We start from the raw sequence: 20,684 nt of genomic DNA, 5'->3' as shown, positions 1-20,684 counted from the left end.
CAGGTTTACATGATTATCCATACATAATTTAAAAAAAAAAATCATGTTGAAATGTCAGTCTCAAATATGATCATCAGGTTTTTGAGGAACACATTTTCTCTCTCAATAATCATTATATTGCATTGCATTAAACGGTTTGTCCCCAAAATAAAATTAAATAAATACATACATACATACAAAATAAAAGTGTTTCATAGAACCAAATGCACCACACACATGCTTTTCAGATTTTCAGTGAATTATGATGAAAATTGATGTCTGTTCCTTAGAATATAGCACATGAAATACTTCTATGGCTATTTGGGACATTTCTATGGTGTTTTTGTACTTTTTGGAACTTGACAGAAGTGTTCACAATAGACTTTGATTGTATAAAAAAATATATATGTGTAAAGTTTTTTACTTCTGTATTCCACAAGAGAAATAAAGTCGTACGAGGCAGAAGCATAATATCATAACTGACATACTGACAAATAATATTTTTAGGAGATGTATTCCTTTAAAGAAAAATAAACTCACCCACTTGAAATGTTACATGGTCTGAAAAGAATTCATGAATCAGAGTAAAAGCTGGAAGCTGATGTGCATGACTTTATCAACAGGTTTGGTAAAGTAAAGGTTTAGATGCTTTTTTTATTTCGCAGGCATTACTTTAGACAAGCTGTATCTCACAGAAACTTGTCACAATCCACAATTTAACAAACTCTCACTAGTTCAGTGGCCTTTTCCCCTACATTTTAATGCTAAATCTTCACACACAGATCCCTGGGTGGTCCGATTTACTCTATGACTGTTGCTCATGGCAATACACATGTCAAATCTGTCTGTAAAACCTTTTTACAAACTCCAGTATAAGAAAACAACAGACTCTGAGTAAATCAATTAAAACTAATGGGTTTCAAAACAGCCCTGCATGTCTTCATTCCATAAATTGGTTGAGAAATCTTTTTCATTAAGGACAAAAGCAACAAATCCTCTCCGGAAACAATATTCCCTCACAGGCAGGTCTGTTTGCCGCTTCCCAAAACATATCAAGAAGTTCAAAGTCACTCATTGTTCAACCAGCATGTAATCAGAATCGGTACTGAGAACACAAAATTCAAAGTCAACTAGGAATGGCATATGCAACACTTTTAACTTTCAAAGGCCAAGTGGACACTGTAAAGTTTCCAGAGTGCCAACACAACTGTATTTAAATACTTGAGTTAATGCCCTAAATTACAGTTTTGTGTGTGAACAGAACAGAACTCACTCTCGAAACACAAAGATTGACACTGTGGTAACCATAGCAATGGTATGCCTTCTTGCACATTTGGTATCTGCAATTTGTGTTGTCTAATAAATAATATTACAGCAACCAAAACCTTGTTATGTTTGGCGATTTTAACTAAACCACAGTTGGCAGAGCTGTTGTTATTTGTTTGTTTGGAAGTCAGCTTCACAGAGCCAGGGTTGCCAGGTTTGCATACAAAAGTAGCCCAATAAACATATGCCAAATATCAAATCTCAAAATATGCAATTCCCATACCTAAAGTACATATTTTACAGTCACTGTTATGCTATTTGAAAACCAATATCGTGTGAACATAAACACAACTCGAAGGCTACTTACCAGTGGCTTTCCTTCACAAAACTGAACATCTAGCAGCTAATGCAGTTTTATCATTGGTAGAATATAACATATTCTAGTATAAGCATGTCAAACAATTAAGCATGAAAAACAAATCAACCAACGACAACCATTTAAAAGTAGTTCAATTCCGCAGGAAATTGGCAACCCTGCGCAGTGTGCTCTCTTGAAGGGTTGCCATGTCCACTTCCTATAATTGTGGCTTATTAAGCATCTTTAAGTTTGATGTCTGGGCTCGGCTCATGAAACAATACAAATTACGGGGTTAATAAAGTAGGCATATGCAGGTCACTATATATTTGTATATGTCTTACTTCCAAGATAACACGGTTGGATTTGAGCTTATTATGGGCTTGTTCTAATTGTTTGTTTGTTTGTTTTTTTGTATTGTTTTTTTTTTCCAAGCAAGATCTGGCAACACAAATGAGTCAAAAATGTACCCCTGTGATTTTCTGCACTGCACATATAGAAAAAAAAACTCTTTGAAAAGAGTATTACCAACTAATTGTTCAAGCTGGTATGCATACTGCATAGAATTTTTTTAAATGCGGTTGTCAATACCTGCTTTTTTCAGGAGTCAGTGGTTGTAGAATGCTGTTTTCACTCCCTTGAATTACTGAACTATGTGTGTACAAAACAGGACTAAGCACTAAAAGGTGAATTGACAACTGAATTTAGCTGCAATGTGTATGTGGCCATAATGTATTTCTGAGAGAAAAAACTCGGAGCTTGACTTTACAAATGACTTACCATTGACTTTATGAGACTGACCGGTCTCTGCTGTCCTCCAATGAGCAGGTGTGGTTCAATTACGTCATAATGCTCCAGCGTGTCATGTTGATTCGGATAGGCAGCTAAAAGAAGGAAAAACAAGTATGTGAAATCTCCACAATAATGCAAACCAGTGATCTTTGGTCTAGACCAGGGTTCCTCAATTAGTTTTTGCCAGGGGCCGAATTCTGCCAACAATACCAAGCCAAGGGCCACTGACCTCGGCCTAGGCTATATATATATATATATATATATATATATATATATATATATATATATTATATATATATATATATATATATATATATATATATTATAATATAAATAATTATTACAATTATTATATTATTGTTGCTTTTGTTGAAATAATCAAAAGATGGTCACAAGATAAATATTCAGATCCCACCCCCCAGTAGTCTGTTTTATTCAAACAATTATGAATATTTTTGCATTTAGATACAGAAGAAACATTTTGCGTGATCTTTATAGCCATAGTGAAACCAACAATAGATATTTTACCTCAGATCTTGAAAATAAATTATGCTAAAACAAACAAACTGTGACCTCACTGCAAACCAGCATCCATAACAAAGATGGTATCACTTACTAACTCAAAACTTTTCAGTCCATTCACAATTACAATCATCTATTTTCAGTGTCAACACTCGCCATGTTTTTGCTGTCACATCGTATATTTACACTGGACGCGACAAAGCATTGCAAATCATTTGAACTTTGTGTCAGTGCGTCATAAATATAACGATTCAACAGGGGTTTTATTGCACAGTGCTGCGCCGCATCCAGTGCAGACAGCATCACTGATTAATTCTGTTGTATTTTGTTGCGTCGCACAGCGCCGCTCGTGTTAAGTTAATGTCGCTTTCTGATGCTGCGTTTGAATTTTCATGACACTTTATTTGAAATAAGCGCAGGCCAAACATTTTTCTCTCCGGCCCGTGGGCCGCCTATTGAGGAACCCCGGTCTAGACATTTCATTGACTGCTGACATCACTAACTGACTAAGCCTGCTGAGCATTACTTTTTTAAAAACACACACAGATATTCTTTCTTCAATCCATGATATTTATAAATCTCTTTTGGGTTTGCATTCGCAGCCTGCTGAGGTGACGGCATGAACACAACATTGCTAATCGATGTTTGCCCTGACAACAATCTCCCTGGAAACTGCATCTGTTTCAGGTCTGATTCGATTTAGAATTTAAAGTTTCTTGGCTGTCATTTGACAACTCGAAGTTTCAGCTCCCTCCACAGATTTTCTATAGGATTGAGGTCTAGAGACTGGCTAGGCCACTCCATGACCTTAATGTGCTTCTTCTTGAGCCACTCCTTGGTGGTATGTTTGTCATGCATGGTCATTGTCATGCTGGAAGACCCATCCAAGATCCATGTTCAGTGTTCTGGCTGAGGGAAGGAGGTTCTCGTCCAAGATTTTACAGTACATGGCCCCGTCTATTTGCCCCTCAGTGTGGTGAAGTTATCCTGTACCCTTAGCAGAAAAACAGCCCCAAAGCATAATGTTTGCTCCTCCATGCTTGACTGTAGGGATGGTGTTATTGGGGTCATAGTCAGCATTTCTCTCCCTCCAAACACAGAGAGTTGAGTTAATGCTAAAGAGCTCAATTTTGGTCTCATATGACCACAGCACTTTCTCCCAAGCCTTCTCTGAATCATTATATGTTTTTTGGTAAATTTTAAGATGTTCTTTGGCAAACTTTAAACAGGCCTGTACTGTACAGGTGCCTTCATGAGCAGGGGGACCTTGTGGGTGCTGGTGGTGTGTTACCAGCGTTTTGCTTGGTGACTGTGGTCCCAGCTGCCTTAAGATCATTAACAAGCTCACCTTTCCCTCACCTTTCTCATGATCATCCTTACCCTATGAGGCAAGATCTTGCATGGAGCTCCAGACCGAGGCAGATTGATGGTTATTTTGTATTTCTTCCATTTCTGAATAATCACACCAACAGTTGTCTCCTTCTCACCAAGCTTCTTGCTGATGGTCTTGTAGCCCATTCCAGCCTTTGTGCAGATCTACAATCTTGTCTCTGACATCCTGACAGCTCTTTGGTCTTGCCCATGGTGGTGGGAGAGTTTGGAATGGAAAATACAGATTGTGTGGACAGGTGTCTTATACACCTAACAAGCTGACATTAGGAGTAACTTCTTAAAATGACAGGACTAATCTGTGCTCCACATGGGCACTTAATCTGTGGGAGCCAGAATTCTTGCAGGTTGGTAGGGAATCAAATACTTATTTCACTCACTGAAATGCAAATCAATCTCTAACCTTTATATAATGTGTTTTTTGATTGGTTTTCTGTCTCTGTCCATTAAAATAAACCTACCATAAAAAAATAATAAATAAATAACCAATAAGGAAACACAATACACTAAGAGCCGGGGGGTTAAAACTTTTGAACAGGATGAAGATGTCCACATTTTGCTTATTTTGTTGAAATATCTTAACCCCCCCCCCCAATTTTTTTTTTTTTTTTTTAGCAACAGAAGATACTTGCATGGAAGACCCAGAAGACAAATTAAGTACAATATACCTTGATCTTTAAATTCAAAAAGTTTTCACCCCCCGGCACATAATGCATCATGTTTCCTTCTGGAGCATCAGTGATTGTTTGAAACTTTTTTAATATTTGTGTTTGAGTCCCTCAATGGTCCTCAGTGTGAAAAGATGGATCTCAAAATCATACAGTCACTGCTGGAAAGCGTTCAAATATGCAAAAGATGCTGGAAAACCAAAGAATGTGCAGGAGCTGGAGGATTTTTCTGATGAACAGTGCTCAGTTTAACTGTTCAGAACAAACAAGGGACTCATGAACAACCATCACAAAACATCCAGATAACCACTCACAGTATCAAGAACCAAGGGTTCCCAAACTTTTGAATGGGGGTATTTTAATAATTTCAGCTATTTTTTTCTTGTGGACTAAATGTAAATATATTTTATGTAAAATATCTTACTCAGGACAGTACTAAATAAAAACTAACATGCATTTTGTATGACCTCTCTTATTTAGTTAAAATTATCCACATTTTCACAGATTCTGCAAGGAGTTGTGTGTGTGTGTGTGTGTGTGTGTGTGTGTGTGTGTGTGTGTGTGTGTGTGTGTGTGTATATATATATATATATATATAAACATGAATTAATGTTTATATGTAAATTTATGGATGTAAGGCTCAACAATTAGGAGAGTCACTCAGTCCCTTTCCTGCTCTTCCACGTCTGTATTCATATGAATTTAAGTCAAAGAAACACAAAGTTTAGTGTCTTCAGCTTTAACCGCTACACCAAACCACTCCAGTACACGGCTTAGGCTGTATATCTAATGGCTGATGTAGAATTAGCCATAATTTCCATGGCAATAAAACTGATCCTAAATAATCAAGCCCAGAGCCTGACAGATCTGAATCCAACACCAACGGCTCCCGAAAGAGGCCTAATCCCGGCAGAACGGAGGTTTTGAGGTTAGTTTGGGTGACGGAGCGGCCGGGTCTGCTCTGACATCACCGTTTTACGACCGCGGCTGACACACACATGGAATCGCCATCACGTTTGTAGCTGTTTCATTTCAGTGGGCCTTTGAAGACGCTGTACACCTCTACGAACGACAGTTGAGGGTGAATAGATGATATTGTTAGCAGTGCTTTTAATGTTCACTTGTAAACGGGGAACGGAGGGAGAACTGGAGCCAAAAACAAGCAATATTTGTTCATTCTAGAAACTCTTGCTTGTGTGGTGGAGCCGTTTAAGAGAGTCAGTAAATTATAAAGTTATAGGAGATGCGGTGAGGGAGTGAGGCTCCAGCGCTTATTTACATGCTCAATAAAGCAGAGCGAGAAACTTCAGCTATTACACTCTTCACCCGCGCTGTTATTTATATATCTGCAGTCAGGTCAATAAAGCAAGCATGCGGTTAGGAGCGTCGATGTTATATGTGTTTGTTCTTTATTGACTGATCTTTTGTACTGGATTTATGAGAGTAAATGACTGAATAATAAAGGTATAAAACTTTGAAGCGGGGGCTCAGAAATCGCGTGTCGTTGCCAGATGCAAATCAAATCAATCCTTTTTTCAATATTTGAAGCGTTGCGGTAAACGTACACACTGGGTTTGTGTGAATAAATGACTGTTTTCTGCTTTGATCTGTGAAACACCATCAGAAACGGTAAAATATCTCTATATAGATGCTCTAAAAAGTCCACATTACTTAACTGGCTGAAACTGACATCATTTCTGAGGAAACTTCTGACTCCAGAACGTTCCTTGAGCAATAATATGTCGGTCTTTATAACCCTGGATGGAAAAAAAGCTTAAACCAGTCTTCACTGGTCTCACAATCTGGTCAGGCTGAAATATTGATGTTTTAAAGAGATTTGGGACACTTTTTAGACTGGAAGATCAGCTTGACTTAAAAAAAATAAAAAAATAAACAAAATAAAAAAATTAATTATAAAAATAAAATATAGTAAAAGTGAATCAACCCATTATGCTGGGTTAAATAAACAACCCAGTTTGCTGGGTAAAATTAACCCTTTATTTACCCAGCCCTTGACATTACCCAAATTGGTCTGTTTTTAACCTGTGTTTTTAGAATGTAGCAGAGTTTAAACTAGCCAAGACCATCTCAAAGAAGATTTCCCAGAATGTTTCAAGTCAGCATCCATCAGATCTGGTGTTTAAGTCTCAAGATTTTTGAGCATTTTGTTGGTCTGAGAACTTCACAACGCCAAGATGCAACAAACAGCATCTAATCTCCAGAGGGAGTCTGAAGTAAAGTTCACATACAGCATCTTTGTCTGACATCTGGACCTGAGGGGATGTGAGGGAAAACATCTCCAAAAATTAATCATGCGTTTTTGGCCCACAACCACAAACCCCTTCTAAAGCCTCAGCAGTACAGCGCGAGCAAGCGCCCCCCACGCTCCTCCTAAACACCCAGCGGCCTGTTTTCTGTCTTACACAAGCCCTCGATGTGACAGCCTGTGCAATATGAACCATTTCCTCCCAGTCTTTTTTCTTTCATTGCAAATGGAGCACCAAATCTTTCATCCACCGCTGATAAAAGACCCATTTTACTCAGAGCAGAGCCTTTCCCTCAGCTGAGCAGACAGATCCTTTTTTTGTCTCTCTTCCTGCTGAAAAAACAACCATATGTTGTAATTTGGATGCTAGTATGCTATAGTTTGACCTAACTGAACCAGACAGACTACCTTACTTGACCTGCTTAACTATCTGTAAGAGCATGTCAGATTTTGTTATGATCTGACCTTTTGAGACCATAATATTAAAAAAAAGAGAAAATAAATTATTAACATTAATATAAGAGAGACGCTATTATAATATAAAAATATATATAAACAAACAGAGGTTATGTATCTTTCATTTTATACACTGTTGCTTATATAGAATTATTCATACCAAGTGAAAACAGTTTGATTATACTGTCCATGCTTAGTAGTCACTAAATTTGACAAGCTGCGATTTGCTCGTTACTAACAGCACGCATAAACTGGCCCAGAGGTCAGACCAGCACTAAACCAGGATGGGATCTCAATGCAGGATGGGCTCTCACTCATAAATGACAACTATAAACTAGCCAGTAAATGATGGTTTTCGCTGGTCTTTCCACTGTCCTCTACTACAGTAAGTTTTTATCCAGCATGCAACCTAAGTATCCAGGTAAGCACTAATGGTTGTCTTTGAAAACACCTGCGGCTCAGTGACAGCATCTCTCTGTGAGAAAGCCACTCAGCACGTTCGTATCCCGCTGCTGTACTGCATTTGATTAAATATGAAAAACACAGCAGCGGGCGACATGCTGATGACTCTCCACATGAATAAAGAGAAAAATAGAAGAACGCTCAAACTGACGCTGTGTAAAAAACACGGGCCGCGGTCCACATAGAGACTGAGAGGAAGGAAACATGGTTTGCGCCTCCAGTGGTTTAAGAAAACTTGCTCAATGAGAGCATGAAGATCCCAGTGCGACACGACAAACTGTCCTCACTTTGAAAACAAATGTGCAACAGAAGAAAACACAGGTTTTGAGGAAAAGAGGAAAGCAGGGATTTAATCAGAATTCAAGTTAATCTGAGACAGATGATAAGGAATACCCAATGTCCATCAGGTCCGTGAGTGCAGGCTGAACAATGAAATAATCCACTGATACAGATGAATGTAATCAGTGGTGCTGCTCACATCATTTTGGGATAAAGAAGGAAACTCTGTAATGAAAACACACTGGGATTTATTAAATACCCCCAAGAGCTTTGTGTTTCTTTGAATGGGTTCCTGTCAGTTTGGGGCTACAGATGTTACAAGTCAAGAAAACTTGGTAAGGACAAACACGTTAAATATAGCCAATAAGCTTAAAAAATAAAACTCTCAAAAGAAATAGAGAGAGAGAGAGGGACTCTTATACTCATCGACTCCAATGGAAATGAGAAACTGATATTTCCAAAAATAGAAAAAGAAAGAGAGTTTAGAAGAAGAAATTACTGAAGTGCCATAAATAAATAAATAAATAAACACAAAAGCAAACACAGGTAATGCAATCTGGCAGATGAAGTGTTCATCCATCCTGGTCCACAAAAGCTAACTTATTAAATATGAACAAATACATAAACTAAATACAAATTTATTAAGGTGGCAATTCAAATATCTCTCTATCCATGAGTCGATTCTTTTTAGTGAAAAAAAAAACATATGGCACAATCAACAATGTCTGATTCACAAACAAAAGACTCGTATGAGCCGATTCTTTTTACAGAATAAAAAAAAAATACAGAGCAATCTGTATTGTCTGATTGAAAAACTAACGACTCGTATGAACTGATTCTTTAAAGGACTCTATCCATCCATCCATCCAGCCATAACGCTTATAAACGCTCAAACTTGAAAACTTTTAAACTTTCTCCAACCTGACAAATGTTTTGTGAAGCCAATATTCAATGTTTGCCTAGATAAGTTTTGCTTTTCTAGTTAAAAAATACAGTTACATTAACTTCTTTGCATTTCTGCTTCTTCATATTTAAATTCAAAATGCAATTCTGCATCCTGTTTGCCACCTCAATTCAAATTCATAAATTGAACTGGAGTTTAAAGTCATTTTCAATACAATTCGAATGGTGCAAAGGATTATTCACATCTCAACGTACAGTATGAGAGATAAGAGTGATGCTGATTTAGTGGCAGAGCTCTAAACATTATCTCTGAGCATCATTCTTATCTCATTAATGCTTATTTTGGCCGAACTCCAGTTCAAACAGCTCAGACGACACTAAACAAACACACAATGGGCTCCGCTGGTGATATCGGGGTCCTGTAGAAAGACTCAGAAGATCAGCCTACAGGACTTGTGATGTCTGTTGGCAGGAAAGTAGCAGGTTACTCTTAACAGTCTATTTCAACTGAGAGAGAATTAAAAGTACAATAGTTTAGGAGAAGTAATAGAATGTTACCTTAGGTTCAACAGAGAGCTCCTCTTAAAGGGATAGTTCACCTAAAAATTATTTACTCAATCTCAAGCCATCCAAGGTGTATATGAATTTCTTCTTTCAGGCAAAAACAATATAGTTGTATTAAAAAATGTACTGGCTCTTCCAAACTTTATAATGACAGTGAACGGTGGCAGAGATTTTGAAACCCAAAAAAGTGCATCCATCCATCATAAAAAGTGCTCCACATGGCTTAATGAAGGCCTTCTGAAGCAAAGCGATGCGTTTGTGTAAGAAAAATATCTATATTTCAAACTTTATCAACCGTAATCTCTAGCTTCCACTAACTGTTGTTACTCGTTCACGAGAGAGTGGCGTTCTAGCAGATGATGTAGGAAGTAGGCGTAACATAAAAATATTTTTAAACATATTTTAACAAATATACATTTGGGCATTTTTGTATATTTTGAAATATATTTAACATATTTGAAAATGTATTGTTCTTTTTCGCTGTATGGGTGGAACCGACTGATTGTAGGCCTCATCGATCTAAGTTTATTTGGTCATAATATAGCATAGAGCATGAGAGACTTACAAGCAATTTTTAAAAAGCCGGTTGTTTTTTACACCAAATTAGATGGATTTTCAGGACTTTTAAGGATTAATATATATTATTGGTGCACAACTAGTGCACATCATTTCAAAGAGAAAAACGTTTGCCTTCATAATCTTTCATCAACATAACTTTTCAAACTCCCTCAAGGCTCAGTTCTAGCACGCAACATCCACTATTCACACAATCTCAGCATCAAAATCAAAAACCAAATCAAGCCCTGTCCTATTTTTTCTTATTGAATATCTTGTTTTGCTCAGAAATGCATCAGATTGCAGAAGCAAAGAGGGTTGCAAATGTTTCATGTTGATCTTAAAACGTTCTTGATATTATAGTAGAGGTTCTTCAGATGCATGCATTTGCTTCTGGCATCATCTGTTAACATAAAAACAGCTTTAAGATCTTTGAAGAACCAGAATGTAGATGTTTTATAAAGAAAAAATGTCTCCTAAGGCATCAAGACAGAAAATACTTTTTCTGTTCCAGCGGAAGCCTTTATCATGTCAAAACTTTAAAACTCCCGCATGCTCTTCAGATCTTATAAGTGCTGCACTATGCAAAATACAAAGTGCCTATAGATCAGAAAGAACAGAGAATAGAGAGCTGATATCTTCATATGCTTTCCCTTTGCTCAGGACATGTCTATGTCCCCGGGCAGGACGTAGTGAATGTGACGCCCCCTGCTGGGCGGTCAGTGTGACCTCTGTGCCTGGCTGCCCGTTGGCTGTTATACTGTGCATATGTGTGTAATTTTAGCATGTGCCAGCTGTTTCACATGTGTGCCATATGCTCAGACAAGAGGCAGAGGAAGAGTAGGCCTCCACAGCCCCATTTAAAGTTCACAGCTGTGCGTCCATGTCACCATGACGGATCCACAGCTGAGTGTTTCCATACTCAGATCCTAAATGGACTTCCTGGGCACTTAAAGGGATAGTTCACCCACAAATGAAAATTCTCTCTTCATTTACTCTTCCTCAAATTCTTCCCGACCTGTATGAGTTTCTTTTGCTGAACACAATAGAAGATAATTTGAAGAATGCTGGTAACCATGGAAATCAACTATTCATACTATGGAAGTCAATGGCTACCGTCAACTGTTTGGTCGCCAACATTATTTAAAAATATCTTCTTGGGGGCGAATTTTCATTTTTGGGTGAACTATCCATTTAAAGTCAACATGCAATGGCATTTACAACCCATTTTACTTCTAATATGGTGTGAAACAGGATATTCAACAAGCAAATTGAATATTAGAATGTTAATATGAAAATTAAGCACAAAATTTAAATGCACCATACTTCAGAACTTCATTAGTGGTCGACCGATGTAGATTTTTTTGATGGCTGATGTCGATATCTTCGAGAGTACTCTGGCCAATGGCCAATGTTATTACACTATTTCATTTAAAGTAAAAAGTAAAAACACATACATATCACATGCTGAAATTTAATTTATATTTATTTTACTTAAATATATTAATTAAATTAGAAATAAATAATTAGAAATTTAATAAATATTTTAAAAATGGGAAAAAAAATCTGTAAATCTGCCATCTTAATTCTGACTCTGTAATCCCAGAACAGTTTTTCTTTTATTTTATTTTTTCCAGAAATAAAGAAATTGTTAAAAAAGAAAAAAATACTAAAACAATTAAATCTGGTAAGTCTGTATGCACTCTGAATCATATTTTATCAAAAAAAGAGAAGGTACAGCTAATTTTACACACAGTACAATGTGAAATGAATACAGTGCAGTGACTGACTGGATATAGTGCAGCATACTGTAGCTTGAAGTCAATTTTTTCAATAGTGCATTTCCAGTGACAGCTGAACACTCAAGTTTACTTTTACTAGTAATAGAAAAGCAAATGCTGAAATCATTTTTGTATAATGTTTACTTCCTTGTTTGACAGTTCTGCCTAATAATTTATTAGTTAAACAGAGACAGTAAACTAATGGAGATTGGCGTTCTCTGCACGCTGTCAAAATACGAGTCCCTCTTCTGACATATCAGCCAAACAAACAAATAAGCAAACAAAACAAAAAAAAACCTTATTGGCCTATCCCAATAATGGAAAAAAATGGGCAAAATATCAAATGTTGGCAGATAAATCGGCCTTGAGAATATCTATCGGTTGATAACTAAACCTTATACATTTGGAAATCTACTGACTGCTGACCATATTTTTGCCTTTGAGAAGTATCTACACACAGTAGAAGTTATCAGGGTTTTTTTTTGGCAGGAGGTCTGGTGGGCTTTCTGGACATCTGAGAGCTTCAGAGCCACCTGTACTTGGCAAACTGATCTACCAGCATATGCCCATTGAGAGGAGCCAGAACCACGCAGAGAAACTCACGTGACCTTTAGACAAGGCCAGGTCACATGGTCAGCTCTGCTGCTCAAACACATGATGACATCATCTTTACAGAATCAACACAATCCATTTTCTTTTTAAAAACACATACAGAACCCGCATGTCAAGCACTGATGTCTGTTGCTGTTCTCTGCTTTTCAATAGTAAGGTTGAGAAAAGCAATTTTAAGCAATCCCTCCATGAAAAAGACATCACCTTTTTTGTTCCAGCGTTTCCTTTCCATCCCTAAAAAAGGATGGTTCACACAAAATATTTGTACAAATATTTTTATGTTCTATGCAGATTCACTCCAACAAAATCACCTTAATCGTTTTTTTTTTTTTTTTTTAATTAAAGTTATCAATTTAGTTGTGAAAATACATTTATTCTTTAATATTGCAGAAAAACAAAATACTGCAATGTCTTCCCCACCAACATCGTGAAGCCTTAAAAGACTGATGTAGATTTTACATGCATTACATATTACATATATTTCCTGCTTTTAGGAGTGCACTAGCATATTAGCCTAAAACACATGGACTAAAAGCCAGAAAATGTGATTTCAGGGGGTCTGTAGTGCATTACAATGTCCCTGCTGTGCAACTGCTCTACTAAAGATGTTCAAGACCGCACATGACAGATTGGTCATGCACTGGATTAAGCTCACTCTCAGTCCGTGATGGATACCAGCACTAGCTCCGCGATCACACCTGTGTACGTCGTGAGCTTCACTCATGCATGAAGAACCCCTGAGACCACCTAAACTGAGAGCAACAGACCTCAGCATCACAGGACCCAATGATCCGTGATTCCAGACACAACCTCACGGTTGGCTCGAGGAAGCCAGGGGAAATTAGCCATGTTGAAGGCTCAGCTCAGGTATGTGATGTGGCGATGAGACCGATCCTCCTTCAAAATGGGGCAGACGTCGTATGAGGGCGTTTAATCCCAGAGAGGGCCCCTAATGAAGGGTGAACATGCACAAACTACATGATTCATCACATCACAGGCCTTGAATCCCCACATCAAGGGCACCACAGCTACATCTTGAAACTCAAACTAGAAAAATCTGGAATGAATCGCAATTATTTCCATCAGATGCAACAAAATGTTTATTGCAGCACTAACAGTTGTTGAGTTTAAATCACAGTGGACCATACAAAGGAGCCAAATGGACACTTATAGACTACTAAAGGTCAGTGTGATCTGAAGAGTCTTCACACCTTTAAGGAAGTCATTTAATGATGTGTTAATGGTGCTGTAAAAACAAGGGGTTCAAAGCAGGGTTCAGGGACTCTTGGAAAATGTCAGTGGAAAAAAAAGGAGTAAAACTTGTGAATTTAGTGAATTTGACACTGTTTTCCATTCTGTTTTACATTCTGTTTTAAATGTGCAATAATAATAGTAATAAGAATTATTATTATTATTATTATTATTATTATTGTTATTGTTGTTGTTGTTTTATTCCATAGACAATAGGAAATAAAAATAAACAAAACTGTTTTACCCTGCCTCTGAAATCATAAGATAATGAAGACAAATATTTTTTATTATTAATTAAATGAACAGTAGTATTTTAATTCTATAGTTGTGCTATTTACAGAATGACACTGTTCTATTCTGCTTTCTAAAGACTTGAAATATACAAAAAGTAGAAGAAGAAGAACAAAAATAGATCAAAGTCAAATGTTATTTTTATATTCAATTTTTGCGCTGATAATTAAAAAATGCATTAAGGAAGTAAATAAGATCATGCTGATTTCATGCTGACTCTCCATTTACAAGTGGAAAAAAAATGACTTTTACTTCTCAGAAATGTGAATTTATAATGCTTCTTTGAAACACACCACCTTGAACATTTATAATTAAAACCAAGGGTCAGTTCAAAAATATTCATAATTACTTAAAAATATCCCACAGTAATGTCACTGATGCTCAAACTGACTTTTAGGACAGAGGCAGAAAAAAACAAAAGCAAAAAGTCAAATTCTCATCCACTTTCTCCACAAATAAAGTTTTTTTTTTTTTTTTAACTATGTATAAACCATTCAACACAGACCTACTTCAGTAATGATATGCTTCTGTAGAAGCCACAATTCAACATGATTTCATCTTCATTTCTACATAAATGCTTAATTACCAAATTATAGGACCTCAGCAGCCACTGCTCGGCCCTAAAATCCTAAGAAGCTACAATGAATATATTATGATATTTTGCTATTTAAATCTTATAATCAATGGCTTAAAGTCAATATTTATCCATTTTTAATTAATTTATACACGTCAGTGGCATTCCTGTAGCTCAATCATGGTACTAGTAACGACAAGGTCATGGGTTCGATTCCCAGCAGGTAATGCATGAATGCAAAACTTGAATGCAAAAATGTCAGTTTGGATAAAAGTGCTTGAATAGTACATTCTCTCAATATGCAAACAGTTGTGTACTTTTGTCTTTTTTTCCACATTTCTTCAAAATTCCAAATAATTTAAACTTCGAATTAAAGATAGAGCACTTATATTTATTCATTTAGCTGATGAAAGATGGCAATTCATCTCAGAGCTGGCTTGTTAGCTTTAAGTCCTTAAATTCCCTGTGGAGAAAATGAATGAGAAAAAACAGGGCTTTCGAAGAGGTGGGCAGCCACTGTTGAGCTTTATTGAGAACATAATCGCCTCTGCCCTTCATATTTAGAGGGTGAACGGTTCTGGATGGGGTCAGCTGAGTTTAAACATTTGACCGTGCTCTCTCTCTCTCTCTCTCTCTCTCACACACACACACACACACACACACACTCTCATGCATGCAGACATCTTCTGTAGTGTTTAGCCTACATGTGTGCAACTGTCTGTCACTGCACAGGATCTGTCTCTCTCTTGTCCTCTCCGTCTGTCTTTCATTAACCCCCCCACACCTTCAACAGTCTGTTTTTCCAGGGTGTCTCTTGCTTTCTCTCTCTCAACGGTCCAGTGGCATATGAACAGCTGCCGGTTCGCCTGAAACTTTTTCTGGCCGTCATGCATTCACCAGCAGATACTCAATCCTATTCAGCTGTTTTCAGCTCTGCTGCAATATATTCCTGGCAGTGAGGATGAGCGCTAGCTGTTAACGTACTGTACGCTTAAACTGTCATTTGAAGAAATGAGGGCACAGAACGAATGTTAAACTCTACATGGAAAGCATTCAGAATGCATTTTGCCATTGTATTGTGATTGAAAAATACGATTAAACAAAGTGGATATTCCATGTATCAAATCAGAACTTTACTTGAATGGAAATTCTACAGTACTGTTATATTACAGGTTAAAATTAATAACAGAGCTATTATACTAACTGCTATTTATTTTCAGATATCATATTTTTTTTGTAGCTAACTAATGAACAGTAAACGGTGGATTACTTTGCTGAAGTAAATGCAACATTAAGTGACATTGTTCACAAGCTGTTTTATTGGGGTCTTTTCCACGAGTCATTACATGAGATGTGACACATGTCGGTAAGTTGTACTGTATCTTTCAACATACCTTTTGATAAATATTATTTTGCATTATAAATTGTATTACAGTGGAAGACACTCCGTGCCACCACTTGAAATGAAGATGCTACACAGTGATCCGTCACGCCACATTTAAAAGCATCAAAATGGCATTCATTGTTTGAATTTCGGGACAGAAGTTGAAAAATGAGACTTTGTAACAAAGCACAAAGCTCTTTGTGCATCCTTTTCAGCATCATTACTCCAGTCTTTAGTGTCACATGATCCATCAGAAATAATTCTAACATGCTGATTTGTAAATGTAAAATGCAAATGTGATTTGCTGCTCAAGAAACATTTATGATTATTATCAATGTTATAAAACAGTTGTGCTGCTTCATATGTTTGGTAACAGTGATTTCTAGGATTATTTAATGAATAGAAAGTTCAAATGTTTTAACAATTTATTTGGAACAGAATGTTTTTTGTAAAATTATGAATGTATTTACTGTCACTTTTGATCAATTTAAAGCGTCTTTGCTGAATAAAAGTATTAATTTCCTACAAAATAAAATTTTATTTTTCAAATTTAAAAATGATATTACATAGGAAACAATGACTTTTCTTCATTAGGACAGTGAAAAGTGGATGTTTCACATCAGAAAGGAACCGAAACGGAAAGAAAATTTGACAATACATTGTCTAAACAGCCATTTATAGCTGTTTATTATTCACCCAATACCTACAAACTCAAAACAGCCAAATATAATCCAAATCTCAACCATTAAATGACATACAAGCATGAACTCAGTCACTGGCCTCTCTGCTCTCCAGATATCTTCATCTATGAACAAACAACATGTTGTTTGACGATGAATAATATGCAATGATGAATCATACACAACAAGACTAGAAATATGCATAAAGGAAGCAAATAGGGTCAGTTAACATTTCCTGTTAACTTTCATAATGCGAAATAACAGATGCTTCTGAACGGCATTTAACAACTGATCATACCCATAAACCGAACAATCTCTGCAGACGCCTGCTCATAAAACCATGCCATTAAGGATTTCCAGTCATTTTCCGCCTCCAGCAGCCTTTATGCAGGACCACATGCTGGACTCTGAAAACAGCCGCGCGGATGCATTCAGCCCTCGTGAGACCACGGGGAGGCACCTGTTCTGATAAACTCTCTCATTAGCCTTTAACAACGGCAGCCAGGTAACCACTTCCTGTCACAGACGCGCCGTGTTTCACACCAGGGGGGAATTGTGGGAAGATGAGTTGCTGTGTTTCTTCTCCAGAGCAAGTGAGTGCATGAAAATCTTAAAGGTACAGTTCACCCAAAATGCATTTTCTTTCTTCTCTGAAACTTTTGTTGTCCATGCATTGAATGTGTATGTCAAAAAAGCAGCACAGAAGTAGTTTATACAACTCGTGAACAATGTTTCAAGACTTCTGAAGTCTTGCGCTACTGGTTTTCACATGTCATGTGACCAACTGCAACATGATGCATTGAAAACTGTGACTGTGAATGTGATTTCAAAGCTACAAGGAAGATTTTCAGTAAATAACTCAAATTTTGGTCTTTTCCTTCTAAACAACTATCATTCAACTACAAAAGACTTAGTGCTTGGAATATTACATACACTATCATTATGAAGTTTTTGAAAGTTATGTTCACCAAGGCTGCATTGATTTGATCAAAGATACAGTAAAAAGGGCAAAAATGTGAAATAATATTATAATTTAAAATTATTGTTTTCTATTTGAATATATGTTTCAATATAATTTATTCTTGTGATGCAAAGCTGAATTTTCAGCATCATTACTCCAGTGTCACAAGATCCTTAAGAAATCATTCTAATGTGATTTTCTGCTCAAGAAACATTTCTGATTTTTATCAATGTTGAAAACAGTTGTGCTGCATCATATTTTGGTAACCATGATTTTTCTGCATTCTTTGATGAATAGAAAACTCAAAAGAACAGCATTTATTTAAAAGATAAATCTTTTACTGTCAATTTTGATCAATTTAATGAATAAAAATTCATTTCTTTAACTTTTTAATGATAGTATAAGTAATATGGACTACTTCTAGAATATTATAACGTTTGCATATTTTGCTAAACATCTGCTTTTGTGTTCCACAGCGGAAAGAAAACCAGCCACATTTGTAATGACATGAGGGTGAGCAAATGATGAGAGTTTTCATCTTCTGTTGAACTTTAACTTCAAACATGCCACACGCTCACAGAAGTGGGAATGAACTCTGGTTTTCCCATACGCTGCGTCTGGAGGGAGCGGGAGCGCTTGTAGCAGACTCAGGGACAGTGTTCACACGCAGTAGTCGACATCCTCTCTCAAACACATGTTGGGGATCGGCGCCGCTTTGATCGCATGTCTCTGTAACCTTGTTGTCACATCAACTGGTTTCTGGTTTTACACCCCACTGTGACAGGCTCGTCTCTCTTCCTCATGTCTTCCTCTCTGTTCTTTCTCTTGACTTTCACCTCACATCTTTCCAAACTCATCTTTCTGGGTTCCTCTGCCCTTCCTTGCCTATGTCTCCTTTTAATGACTTTACACATGACTACAAGACTCTCCTTTTTAACAAATCAACCAAAAATGGAATCATTCTGGAGATGAAGGATTATTTATCTAAACTGACTGGGGCAGTTCTTGAGAACCAAAAAGTTACTTTTTAAAAATAAACTAAAAAAATAAATTTGATGTAGAAACAATTCTCATCTCAAAAATATATATATTTTTTTTTTACAATATGATGAAAACAGCAAAAGTTATGCAACCAACAATAGTTTTGTTTGGTGTAAAATATCTGTTGAGGAACCAGAGTTATTAAAGGATAGTTCACTTAACAATGAAAATGTGCTGTAAATGTGCTGTAAGTGATGTTTTTATCAGCTGTTTGGACTCTCATTCTGACGGCACCCACTTACTACATTTATCCAATATAAACAGATTAAACTGTAAACGATGACAGTTACATGATGCTCCACATCTCGCCCCTACTACAGCACACCTGTTTTGTATAAGCACTCGGATTTAATGAGAGTAACTGTGGCTGATCAAGTACCATGTCGCTGTAAACGCTGTGTCATTTATCAAATCTGCCAGTGTTGCATGCAGCAGGTTTGTTTCATTAGCACTTGCATCATATAAATCACAGTGACTGCGTCCACCAGACCCGCACAGAGTCTCATTTCATATCAGTAACCGGCTCTATGATGAATGAGCCTTTAACTATTAATGATCGTCTACATGCAATTAACTCAGCAGAGCACACAATAACATAATCATCACTCGCACACAAATACATTTAGCATCAGGAGGCGAAGACAGACTGATTGTTTTCTGTGTTAATTAAGAGCACTTTACCAGTGATGATGTGTTCAGAGACACACACACAAACACACACACACACACAGAGAGAGAGAGAGAGAGAGAGAGAGAGAGAGACAGAGAGAGAGTGAGTGTGAGTAAAATCTCAGTTGTTCAGGTTTAGTCTCATACCGAATTGATCCAAACTCTATGTGGGTGAATACCTCAAAAACGAACCCAGATCATAACTTATTCCCAAATAAAAAAAAAAAAAAATTAAGGATTTTTACATTATGGTATTATTTTTATGTCAATTAAACTTATTTACCCCAACAGTTCTCATTTGTGTAATGCATATGGGTATGGTGAGATACCATTATTAAAATCGCAGTTATAAAAATTTAACGAGAATGTAGGAGGAAAATGTACAAATTTACATTATTTCAAAATAATGCAGACAATGCAATAAATACCTGTGCAAATTACTTAAATTTCCTGTTCAAATCAAAACATTTGGATTTAAGTGTCAGTTTAAGTAGAAACCCTGTTTTAAATAAACAACTGTGCAGTTTTACTTTTGCGTGCCCGTGATGCTCCAAAACGCTGTTTGACTAAGTAGGCAGCGTACTAGGTTCTGAGCCGCAGAAGCACAGTCTTCTGAAAGTTGTAAGTGCACAAAGCAATTCTAGTCAAATGTGTCTTACCGGCTGTAAAGAGCACCCCGGAGCAGCAGACAGTCAGCACGGACACAACATGCGCGCAGACCGCGGGCAGAAGCGCACGCCTCGAGCTGTACCGGGTGGACATGGTGCCCAACCGGAGATCCAGACGGACGATCCACGCGGATCACGGCTGCGCGACCATAATATAGAGCACGGCAGACGGACAGCAGCTGAGGACTTCCGACACTTCCTGAAATATGAGAGACTCACAGAGCGTTTGGACGCGCGCGCCACACACATAAACTCTCCGTGAGCGCACGAGCCGTTTGAACGCAAGCACCGGTTTGCGCGCGCCGCTGTCTTGACG

At 37.2% G+C, this 20,684-nt stretch overlaps 1 protein-coding gene across 1 annotated transcript in view; it reads right to left on the bottom strand.

Moving 5' to 3' along the window:
* Nucleotides 1–20,684, bottom strand: part of LOC109078907 (disintegrin and metalloproteinase domain-containing protein 12-like) — an 89,709-nt gene extending 69,025 nt beyond the window's left edge. The window contains exons 1-2 of the mRNA XM_042768098.1: nucleotides 20,360–20,684; nucleotides 2,381–2,484 (exon numbers count right to left, since the gene is read on the bottom strand). Of these exons, the coding sequence (XP_042624032.1) occupies nucleotides 2,381–2,484; nucleotides 20,360–20,462 (207 nt within the window). The 5' untranslated portion in view covers nucleotides 20,463–20,684. The remainder of the gene's footprint in view (nucleotides 1–2,380; nucleotides 2,485–20,359) is intronic.

The sequence above is a fragment of the Cyprinus carpio genome, chromosome A12 (genome assembly GCF_018340385.1).
Source record: "Cyprinus carpio isolate SPL01 chromosome A12, ASM1834038v1, whole genome shotgun sequence".
In the NCBI taxonomy this organism is placed as follows: domain Eukaryota; kingdom Metazoa; phylum Chordata; class Actinopteri; order Cypriniformes; family Cyprinidae; genus Cyprinus; species Cyprinus carpio.
The sequence above is the reverse complement of the archived record's forward strand: the minus strand, read 5'-3'. Positions and strand labels throughout refer to the sequence as shown.